At 38.1% G+C, this 12,586-nt stretch overlaps 1 protein-coding gene across 10 annotated transcripts in view; it reads left to right on the top strand.

The window, feature by feature from the left end:
• The window catches only part of TNIK (TRAF2 and NCK interacting kinase), a 338,050-nt gene that overhangs the window by 292,577 nt on the left and 32,887 nt on the right, over positions 1–12,586 (top strand). For 7 of the 10 annotated variants that reach the window (XM_088452395.1, XM_088452397.1, XM_088452398.1 and 4 more), the window contains 5 exons: positions 1,976–2,082; positions 2,733–2,896; positions 4,898–4,992; positions 8,758–8,781; positions 10,469–10,543. In XM_088452395.1, coding sequence (XP_088308521.1) covers positions 1,976–2,082; positions 2,733–2,896; positions 4,898–4,992; positions 8,758–8,781; positions 10,469–10,543 — 465 coding nt within the window. The remainder of the gene's footprint in view (positions 1–1,975; positions 2,083–2,732; positions 2,897–4,897; positions 4,993–8,757; positions 8,782–10,468; positions 10,544–12,586) is intronic. The other 3 variants (XM_088452400.1, XM_088452403.1, XM_088452404.1) reach the window with 1 other exon arrangement.

The raw sequence follows: 12,586 nt of genomic DNA, 5'->3' as shown, positions 1-12,586 counted from the left end.
TTGATTTCGAGTGTCTATGTTTCATTTTAAGAATTTAATAAACTTTAGTTTTAATATCAACATCAATACATCTATTTCAGATATATTAAATGGGTAAATATATGGTGGTCTGTCTGCTAATTGGGACATTAATGTAAATTTCACATATGATTATGATCTCACTTAGATGTAATCAGTTTGTCCTATTTCTCCTATACTAATTTTGTAGCCATCAATACAGCACAGGAGTGTGCCCTGATAGAAAAAGAAGAAAAGACTCCTTTTTTTCTCTCCTCTTCTAAACCTTGATAATATTTACTCCTGGGATGCACCTCCAGTTTTTGAAATATACCTAGATACGTGTATCCAATAAATCTATAATTAGATCGTTAGAATTAACTGTTTTCCTGTGCAATCAATCTTCTTCCCCTTTTCCTGTATGACTTATTCAGGAATTGCTAACTTCATCGCACGCTATGAGTGCTCAGGATGCGTATGGCATCGCAGGAGATAATTTATGCACGCCCATGCAATGGCGTTCAAACACACTGGCACGCCTGCGTTTCGCCAACCACTGCCCACCCGTCACCACCCACAAACGGCACTTCCTGTCAAACACTCTGCGATGGGTCTGTGTAGTCACTGTGATCGCAGTGGACGGTTCACGCACTGCGATGCACGGGCAGAATTGCAACAATCGTCTGATTGCGTGCGTAATCGCAGTTGCGATCGGTAGTGAATCAGGCCCTATGTAACTAATGCTTTCTAATTACATTTACTTTGAAGAGTAGTGCTTGTTGCTTTTAGTAAACATAATCCAGGCTTGAACAGAAAAACAATTGTTGTAGTTTGTTATTTCCACTACAAAGCTTTGTGTATCTAGCAATTATTCTCTGCAAGTTCCTACTCTATTATATTTGTTAAAGACCTGTAATTTGCATTTAAAATGCACTCATCTCCCAGGTACAGAGACTGACCTCTAGACAAGCGCAGGCTTAAGAGCCACACCCAAAATAATGACCAGAGTGAAATATGTTGAGTGCACTATGTGCTCACATAGGTATGCACAAGTCTTATATAATATACATACATACAAATGCACTTACCAATTTCTTTATTTCCTTCCTCCTTTATAATGTCACCAATCCTTCCATCCTTCATCATTTGTCGCCAACCTCAAATTCTGTCACCAACCCATTATGTTAACAAACCCTGACACCTTAACTAATATCACTGACTCACGTCATTAGAACATTCAGCCACCTCAATCTCAACCATTTTTTTTTTCACACATGCTTTTTTCACCTTTGAAGATTATTTCCAAATAGATGCCATTTTCTTTCCAGCCTTAACTGAGACTCTCATTCCAGATTTTGCTATACTTGATTTATTGTAGCTTCCATTCGTCTTCTGTAGTCCATCTTCACCTATCTGTAGAATGTTCTCTCTCCTAAAAAGCCACCATAGTTTTTCTCTGCTTCCAACTCTTTTGTGGCTTTCTTTGATCTACTATATTTCTCACTCAGCTTTAAAGCACCTGGCTCAGCTGCACTGTCTAATGTTCTGCTGTATTTGTCTGTATCCTTTGTAGAATTCTTGTTCTTCTCGAAGCTTGCTCTTTTTTCTTCACTTTTCCTTACTACGCCAAGGCATGCAATAAACCTTTCTCCTTGGATAATCCTAACACCCTTCCACCCTCAGATACTTCCATCTTACTTAAAAAACAATTTGAAATATTACTTCCTACTGTAAATTAGTAACATTGCTCTAATCTCTGCGTATGCAGAATCATATGCTAATTTTTTTTTATTGCTGTACTATTTCTGCCCAGTGTATATTTATATTCTCCCATATATATATATATATATATATATATATATATATATATTGGTTATTTTATTTTTACAAAATAAAAAGGATTACCTTCTAGAATTTCTGTAGGTCACTTTCCATACAAGAGAATAACATGGTCACATCTGAATTGTTATAACCCCAGGTGCCTCAAAGGACCACTTCCATATCTCCTGCACTAGCACGCAAGAACTGCCCTGGAAACGGTAGCAATCTAGGAAACAGACTGAGCACACAGCCTATAAGAGCAAGGTAAACAGTAGTCTTATCCAAATTACTGTGACTTTGCATTGCAATGGTTTATTCAAGTGATGCTCACTGTTCTGTAAACTTAACAATCTTGTTATAACATCAACCCAAAAACTGGTGCAGTAGTAAAGAGTCTCAATTGTGAAGCATTCTATTTATGAATCCCACGCATTATATGAGAACCTTGAGTAAGCATCCAAATATATACAATTAATTTGAACTAACTTGTTTTTGTGTATGGACATGGACATTCAATATAAAGCATTGTTCTACTTGGCTATCAGATACACATTTGATATACCTGCAGTGATAGAAATGTGCAAATAGAATTGCTATTGAATTATCAGAGGCACATTTTATGTAGTTGTGTCTGATAAGGTAAGATGTACATGAGAGAAAACATAGCATGTGATTAGGAAAACTATACATGCTCCACGGTTCGGATTAGGCAGAGTTTCCTCAACTATTGAAATACTTCCCTTCAACTGCTACAGTTATTGATAGAGGTAGGTAACTAGTGCTAGAGTCTCATAAGTGTTATCACCAGATATTGCCAAGGCCTAGCACTTAGATGTACTTATCAATTATTATTTGTATTCTTGTTCTTATTAATATTAATGTGTGTATGTGTATATGACTGTCGTGTTACATAGTAACCCAGATCTGAGGAGAACTGAGACTGTCATTGAAAACCCCATTCAAAGAACTAGTAGTGGCAGCTCTTCCAGCTCCAGCACTCCCAGTTCGCAACCCAGCTCACAAGGAGGATCACAGCCGGGTTCTCAAGCAGGTTCCAGTGAACGAAACAGAGTTCGAGGTAAGGTTGATTGCAGATCCTCTTGCATGGCCATCAGAATTATGTGATCCGCCCACCGACTCTGCTAGCACTAGGGCTTCATTGTCACAGCATTGAATAATAATGGTGCCTTGCACTCTTACACCCACATGCAGCTCTCAGAAAAGATTGTGTGCGTGGGAGCATCGCTCTGACTTTTTGCTTTCAGCTTCATCAGTGTGCAAGTAGAGCTTCACATTGGGCTTAGGTGAATTAGGTTGATATAACATTTTCCCTTTGCAAAGATTTATGTTTATATTGTGTTTGGCATTTAAGTCCTATATCCAGCTGAGCTTTTGTCTTAGAACTCGGATTCACAATGGGATCTCGCAAAGTACACAGTGTTCCATGTCTGATGCTACATATCTGCCTTGCATGGGCTGTCTCACTCACTTCCACAGGATTTGCATACACCCAGGAAAAAGTTCTATGTCCCATCGAATAGAGATCCAAGTGCGGCAAAAATAAAATGGTCATGGATTGTGTTAGCAAGAATCGGATATACCCTGGGGATTTAGCTGCAAAACAAATGTATAGGGATTGGATACAATATATAGTGTTAAAATTATAGTTTTATGGTTTATTTTATATATTCAAATAATTACATGTTTTTTGTTAGATCATTTTGATTACCTTTCAAATAAAACAAAGATGGTGTACATAAAGAAAGGATACATTTGGAAAGGGTATGTGGGGGACATAGCAGAATCTAAAAAAAAGCAGAGATTGAAAGCTGATTCTTTTATTTAAACACGATTAGAAAGTAATGTTTTCAGCATACAGTAGCTCATATGGGTGTCTTCCCATTCAGGCGTTATTATCAGAGCATAACCAAGTCACACTGTAGACTTGCACAGTCCCTCTTCTTGAACAGTCAACTGCATTTTTCTTATTACTGACCAAATTACCTACCAAGTTTTAATGTACAGCAGTTACTTGTTATAGCCACATACAAGTCAGCCGCGGTGGACATAAAATATCCATCTTCCAATCTTTTCATATCGCTCAGCATTCATTATAAATATAAATAAATGCCCACTTTGTGTGTCCCCCCCCCCCCCAGTAAGTAACAGCCTTGATACTAGCCATCCACAAAAAGAGTGGTAATTAATATGATTAGTGGAAAATTGTTAATGTATTCCACCAAAATATGTTAACTACATTGGTGGTCAGTTACCTATATGTAGAGCCTGGGTTTTAGAGAGGCAGGAGAGGAGTTGGTATGTATAAAATACTGGGGCTCGAGCTTCCCTGGCGATTCTTGTGGGAGCAGGGACAAAGCACTGGGACCCAAGCCTGCTTGTGGTCCCAGGTCTGCCAAAGAGGTGCAGCCATGCCCCCAACATCTTAGTAAGCCGGTCATTTCAGATGGTGGCAGGAATAGGTTAAACCTAACATTAGTGGCCTCCACTTTAAACTACAGTTAAATATTTTTAAGGGATTTAGGGGTCTGTGTACTAAGCCTTGGAGAGAGATAAAGTGGATGGAGGTAACGCACCAACCAATCAGCTCTTACTTGTCACTTTACAGGCTGTATTTGAAGAATGACGGGAGCTTGATTGGTTGGTATTTTATCTCTGTCCACTTTGTCTCTCCAAGGCTTAGTACATAGACCTCCTAAAAACTAGGGAAACAAGATTGCATTAAATGCCACACTCATACTCCCTGTGTGTTGTACATGAAACCCAGAAGACCATGTTGGCCTGTCCATTATACAAAAGACTGTTTTGCAGAATCAATACAGATGTAAAGGGGCGTCACAATGATTTTATTTTGGGAGGGACAAGAGAGGATTTAATTTCAGCTTTGCTAATATAGTGAGGCTCAATACAGAAAGGGTAAGTGGGGAGGGACAATTATTTATTACTTTTATATATTCCTTAACTGCAATCATGTCTGCTCATCTCACTATGTCTCAGATTATGTTAAATGTTTTATTTGCCATTACGTGTTGGTTAATTAATTAAAACTAATGTGTTATAGCCGGTAATAACAAACCTGAAGGATCTCCAGTGTTGCCACATGATGGACCTAATGTGAAAGCTGAAGACAATATGACACGTCCAAGTCGACCAGCTGTAAGTTTGTTATGACTATTACCCATTGAAAAGTATTATTGCATGGTGTCATTATCCTTTTCAGCCACCAGATGTCCTGTTGGTCTGCAATCTGCATATTATTTTAATGTAATAGACAGATGTTTGCGTTAATAAAACGCTGCTTTCTTATTTATTTATTAACAGTTTCTTATATAGTGCAGCATATTCTGTTGTGCTTTACAATTGTAAACATTAATAGAACAAAACTGGGTAATAACAGACAGATATATATAGGTAGGAAGGCCCTGCTCGCAAGCTTACAATCTTTCTTCTTAACCTCTTCCAGTTTACATACAAATACAGCATTTTTCCTGCCAATAATTCTCCAATCACAGTGCACTAAAATGTTTGCCTTTGGTATTTTATGGTTTAAGAATCCTACAGCTTTATATGTAGCTAAACTGAAAATTGTAGTGTCCAGTGATTTAGAATTTATATTGTGCAAAGTTTTACAAATTCAGGGACCTATATTAAGACTTACTACAAAAATGTAGGTTTTAAAAGATAACGCCAAAAGGATATTTCTAGTCATTGCGAAATTCACTATGGTGAGAATATTCCAAGTGTTGCTTATCTTGGTTCTGACATTACTCTAGCCTGACTGATCTGCTCAGAGGGGGCTCTGTAATCTTCTCTCCTACTAAGGCTGACCTTATTCAAGCCAACAACAGTTTTGCCCTTTCTCCATGAAATTATGCCACCAATGTCTGTTTGAATCAGGGTTGTGATACTAGGAGAGAGAATTATAGTATTGGGACTGTTGGTGCCTTAGGCCGGGTACACATCAGAAGGACGGGCAATTAGCACAATGGTTGACCCAATTTCCTTTTAGCCCAGAACAAATGATACTGTGCAATCCTTCAAGCGACAGAACGATGTAGCGTGTCAATTGATCGTATATGATTTATCGTTGCTCCTGTACTCACTAGAACAACCATCTGTAGGGTCACTGGCTGGGAGTGGCAAGAGGTGACGTCTTCAGAGGCCAAGTAGGGACAACATATCGCTGGGTTGTCCGGTTGGCCGTTTACACTATACGATGTGCACTACATTGTTGACAATATTTTCTGATTGATCGTGCAGCACTGCCAACCAGAGGATGTCGTATATGACGCACGGGAGCGCGAAATTGCACATACACACTACACGGTATAAACAATTTGTTGTTCAAATTTGACAAATTGTACGGATATTGTTTTAGTGTGTACCCAGCCTTAGAACACCACGTCATATTGCTGGACCCTAGGGTTAGCTAAAATTTTTGTCGTATATTGGTGAACTCAACCAAATCAATGTTTTTGGGAGAAATTCTTTATTATAGTATAGTCCTTGGGATTTTAAATGTTTGATTCTATATTGCAGAACCTGATAGGGAAAGGAAATAAAAGTGGATTATTCCTAGTTCCTCTACTATTAGCCTTGATAAGTGCAGTAGTTCATTTAAGTAAAATAAACCCCCACTTACTGCTTATTCTTTTAAAATCTTCATAGTCTCATATTACTCTGTCTAAGAAAAGATACCAACAGTTTAGCCCTTAATAAGATATTACTGCTTCATACACCACACATAACAATTTCTATTAATCTCTGTGTTGAGTTGTATTCTAGACACCCTTTGTCTTCCTTGAAGGACATTAAGATGATGACAGGTTTGTAAGTAACAAAACATACAACCTGCCTGGTATTTTGCATTACTATACACTGCCTTAACACTTCTCCATTTTAAGCACAGATTACAAAGGGAACTGCTAAGCACTTATAAATTAGTCTAATGCAAACCAGGAACAATAACATTTTATGATATATATGTGTTTTCATTGCACCTGAATGATAAAACTTCTAGTTCTTTTATTTATTTACATTGTAATTGTTCAAAGAACAGTTGACTGACTGGCTGATTATTGGATATATTTTTAGTATTAGAAATTCTGATAAATTTTCACTTCTATCATTTTCAAGAGGCCTGATCGTCTTTAGCATAAAAGCCTTTATAACTTTGACTAGTTTGGTAGACATTTCTATTTTTTACCCTTGTTACTATACAAAAATGACCAGTTGATGACACTAAAAATTTTTTTTTCATATAACATAGAAATACTATTTTGTGTTAACTTTTTATGACCCTATATGCTGTATGAAGCCATGCAATAATTTGTACCTGTGATATGCCTATGTATTGTGTAACATACCTCAGCTATGTGTTACTTATGCTGGCATCACACAGTGCTATATCGTTGTGAGGCAATAAGCCTGATATTGCATAACGAGGGGCCTGAAAACATTCACTATGCCTGATAATGTGATGATGGTATTGGACATTGTTGGTAAATGCAGGTGTAAGAGAACTTTCAGTCACCTTTTGTGTATCCCATTACCATGAACACGCCCCAGTGATATAAGTAATCTTGACACTTGGCCTAAGGGATTGAACAAAAAGATCTTGTCTGATTTGTGTGGTCAGATGGGCAAGTGTTGGCTGACCACTTTAGTGACCTCTCCGGTATAGAGAAAAGGGGTCTGTCAGTAATAAATGCATCTCTTGATATTCTTAATATTGGAAGAGGAGACCTGCATGGGCAGGTGTCCTCTTCCAATATTCACAACCTGCAGACACAACCCAGACAGCCAAAGAAAGAAAATATTGTTTAAAAAAAAAAAAGGCTACCTTAAAGCAATGTCACTCATGCCTGCCGAATTATCCTGCACCTGGCCTGTGCCTCCACATATTGATATGGTAGATGTAGCCCTGATTCAGACCAAGCAGATATGTTACTTATAGAGACAGTAGGTAGTACTATGGCACTATAATACATGTCCTTTTAACATTGTGTAGTAGAAATGTGAAACACTCACCTCATCTCTACCATTTTGAAGGTCGCTGTTGCTGCCATGAGAACTGGATAATCTGAAACCACTACACACATCATTTACCTTTTGTCACGTATTGACTGCTAGAGCAGATGTGGTACATATCCCTATACTTATACTGTGTGAGACCTTATATGGGATATGATGCATCACTAAATAATAATATACCTGTAATACTGACTACAACAGTATAGCATGTCAGCAGGCAGTAATAAAAACATGCTTTGTGATAGATTGGTACATGATCATGTAGTATTATGATATGCTAATCTATACTACTGTGGAACCGTTGTATTTAGCAGTGTACATGTGTAAAATGTATACATGCTTATGCTACTATACAGTGATGAGCTGCCCCAATATGAACTGAGAAGTGTAATGTTATATATTGTTTACAATGCCAGAAGAATTATTATTTATACTTTCTATTGCCTACACTTAATTGGAGTATTGTATGATATATAGCTGCAGCATTATTATCCCCTGTATTTAGCGTACTCTTGGCTTATTGTTGTGTTAATAAACTACAAGAATGTGAGATGTAATAATGTATCTTTAAAGTGTTTACATTTAACTGGAAGTCATCTGAAAAGACCTAAATCTGTGCTTGTTGTAAAAGCAATTGATGTGTGAGATCTGAATTAGCCAGTGATGTGGCATGCACATTCTGTCTATCTAATGGTGGCTCGGCTAAATGTGCTCTGTGTCCCGTGTACTCTCTGCTGTCTATTTAAAGCTCTTGGCTGTGTATTTGCCTGTTTAGAGAGCTTGATAAGCACCAAACTAACACTTGTATTTTTAACCTGCTTCCTTCCCTGTGGCTTTCCCTTGACCTGCTCTGCTTTCTCCGATGCTGATTATCCCTCCCTTGCTCAGAGCTATAAGAAAGCCATAGATGAGGTTAGTGATGAAATTTTTTAGTCTGCAATGTGCCATCATACAGGGGCTGAATGTGATATCAGCAGGTTCTGTGTGTTCATTGCAATCTCACTGACTTCATTCACTTGAATAGAACCATGTGCTGTTGTCCCACTCCCAGTTTATTCAGTATCAAACAACAACATTCTCAGGGATGCCTAATAATGTGACTGATAATGAGTCGGGAAACACACAAGAATGGACACCACTTCTGTGGTTAGGAGAATAGCATCTTTGCAATTAGTCTTGCATTATAAATCGGCCAAATCCTCATCTTCATGTAATTAAGAGATTTATTTTATTCTAAGATGAAGGAGCTGGTTTATTATCATCAACTGCCAACATCCCTTCCTCTGCCGCTTTATTTGTTGTTCAGTGATTTCACATGGCATTGGTTGCTGTTCAGTGACCCATCTGGCATTGCCTCCCATCTGTAAGGTTTTGTCGCGTGCTGTCACTGTGACTTTAAACTCCAGACACAAGCAAGGAGTGCAGAGTGCAGCTGCTATTATGATGAATTATTATGCCTGATTTGTTCAATTGAAAACCGCACGTGGTGCTACAGTACAACTTTTGGTCAGGCGTGTGACAACGGGACGGTTTCACCCTTCCCTCAAATATTTACTTGGCGCTATAACTTATACGTATACTGTACCAATCTGAATAAAGATGCATATGAACTGTACATTTGTATATATGTAAAAAGAAAGATGCATAACTGAAAATCTGGCCTGCTTAATTTTTTGAGTGCAAGGTTGGTTGGCAAACCTAGATCCAGTATAACCGTTACGTTCAATACATTATAAACATGAGTGCTGATCGTGTCTTCAGGGGAGGGTTGACCACTTCTGACCATTGGTGTAAGCACAAGAAAGCAGTCCATGATAAAAATAGCTCAACTCCACATTCTTATGTTAGCAGGTGATTATGGAAAAGGATGTGGAGGTAACAAATCAAACTCTGCTGGAAAGGTTCACTGACTCGCAATTAACTGAAGGACAACTGCTTGCTAATGGAGTGACTGCGCATGATCAGTGCAGTAATTTCACTGCTCAAGGAAGCGCCTCTGTCCCTTGGCGGGTATTGCCACCCCTTACCTATAAAAAGGTGGGCCACTAGGACACCAGCCATCCCATGCCAGCCCTTCTGTACTGGCAAAATCAGTTCAAGCACCAGTTAAAATTTTGTTTTTGAGAATTAAATGACAGCACTGTTTCTCTAATATTATTATTCTAGCATTGTTTGAGAATCACATTGGGACATCTGTAACAATCCAGACATGCAGTATAGCGTATATAGAAGTATTAAATTGTAAAATAAAGTTGGTTGTAACCTGCTGCACTATGGTAAGGTAAAGGCATTTTGCACTCACATAATCAGCGTGCATGCCCATTACTTGTGACTGGATCATTGCATGCCTGATTGAGGCGATAGCTGGGAATGGCTGTGTCTAGGTGTCCACCACATACAGAGGATGTTTACTGACTCATTGCGCCCACGACCAGGGTGCCTTTCATGCTGATAGGTGGATGTTTATTTGTACACTGCAAGAGATTAAAAAAACACCTATACATGGAGTAATGGGATGAAGAAGAAACTGGGGACCTAACAATTAACGAATCCCAAGTTTCACAGTCTCCTGATATCATTACTTGATACTTTTCTACAGGCTGTAATCTCACAGGCAATGCCCGCGGATGATGGAAAGATCATGCCGCGGAGAATGAAATCTAAAAACAAAACGGTAAGAAAAACTTTCTTGCCTTTCTTTGGAAGTTATTTTACTGTAATAATTAGCACTGAAAACTGCGTAGATAATTTATTTGCATTGCATTTAATTTTGAAGCTGCAGACATTGTCTAGTACAAGAATAATCCACTAACAGGACACTTATGGGGAAAACAATAGCTCTGGGGAAAGGTTTTAGGAAATTACTACTACAATGTGGCACACTAGTGATTTTGTTTTTTTTAATCACCGGCTAAAGCCTTTGATTGTTATGGATGGTGGCACACTGCCACTACACCAGCCCCAGGAACTCCAATTGCCTGAACATTGCAGACCGTATTACTGCCGGTTTGGGTCATATTGCTGCAGAGAGGTTCCTGTGATCGCTGCTGCAGTGTGCAGAGAGCATAGTCCTGGAGGTGTGACAGAAATATAGTGTTCATGCTATGTGCAGGAATATATGCAACAGATGAGCCTTGGATTCCTCTGGTTGGAATACCCCTGTTTTACAGAAGAGCTACAATATTTTTAAAATAAAAACAAAATTGTAAATTTCCCTCATTTTTCATAACTATACAAAAGTTATAAACTTGGGGCTCTCGCACAATAAAAGCTGTTCGTCACAACATATGCATATCAGATGTTTGCCTATCATCTATAATTCTTACCATTTTATCACGGCAAAACTATAAAATCACAATTTTAGCTATTTTGGGTGCCCATATGTAGGGAAGAAGATTATTGCATTTGTCCATCAGTTGTCTTCTGACAACTTGCTCCATTAAATATTGTGTTCTAGTGATTTTGTATCATTTTTAAAATAAAAAATACAACTAAAACAACTACTCCAGCAATGCATGGGGGCACTTTTGATTGAAATGGGACATCAAACATTCATCTAAAAAAATTCAGTGGTATATATTGTAAATGCCTTTTAATAAGCATATGTGCTCATTCTCAAGCTATAAGGTTATAAGTAGAGATGAGCGGTTTGTTTGACTCGATTACGCTCTGATCTGAAGACGACATCTTATTGGCTGCCTGGCTCTTAATTGTACTGATCGTTAGAGCCGACCTTATAGTTATATGACCTGCAGATTAAAGGGCCTATTCATCATCACATAAATGGCCAATTACACATGCGGAAATGCTAGTTTCTGCATATTTTCTGCAATGGGCCATTCATTATTAGGGGTTATTAGGGGTCCGATAGGTAAGTATCCCCCGTCTGACCCCAATGATGAATAGACCCCTTAAAGTGCTACTAAGCATTTCTCTAGTATTATAATCTGGGATCTTAAAGCGACAAAAATGTATGAATAGAATTCTATTCATAGGTTATTATAACCTATGAATACAATTCTATTCATAGGTTATTATAACTACAAATAAGGTCCCTGCCATTTTACTATAGAGCGAGAATAAAAGATACAGAATAGAAATACTTTCTAGTTTTAAGACGTCCGCAATTAGCCATCTGATGTAAGCATGACGGAACTGCATCTCCCTTCATCTGGATGTGTTCAGTATCCACTTATCCGCCATAAAAGGTTTCAGTTTCCATGTCCTGTCTTCCAGTGCTGTTTAAATAAAAACAAATAAACAAAAAAGCAGTGGTAGCAAGACCCAGAAGAGTCTAAGGTAAATAATTGGAAAAAATAATAGAAAGAAAAAATGCTATTTTGAATTTCTTTAATAAAGAAAAAAAAATGCTTTATTTTAATCTCTCTTACCATTCACCACTGCCGTTATCTTGAGATTGTAATAGTAATCACAGGACAGCAGCAGCAATAGGAGTGCTCTACGGAGATCTCCTTACATGTTCTTATTGATTGGAGGACATTTTAAAAAGTCCTAATTCAGGTAAAGTTGGGGCTTTCCAGGCCAAGATAAATAGACCCATAGCAGCTATAAATATGAGATCTTTCAAAGTGGCTGGTGCTGTTCCTCATATTCTTTGAGCTAATAAACAGGTTTACCTATTACATATACCACTTGGGCCCAAAGTATCAGGTACCGGCAACTTCCCTAAAGAAAAATTCGACTTATTTTCTAAAAC

This window comes from Taudactylus pleione, unplaced genomic scaffold, assembly GCF_031769625.1.
Source record: "Taudactylus pleione unplaced genomic scaffold, aTauple2 ptg000037l, whole genome shotgun sequence".
In the NCBI taxonomy this organism is placed as follows: Eukaryota; Metazoa; Chordata; class Amphibia; order Anura; family Myobatrachidae; genus Taudactylus; species Taudactylus pleione.
The sequence above is the reverse complement of the archived record's forward strand: the minus strand, read 5'-3'. Positions and strand labels throughout refer to the sequence as shown.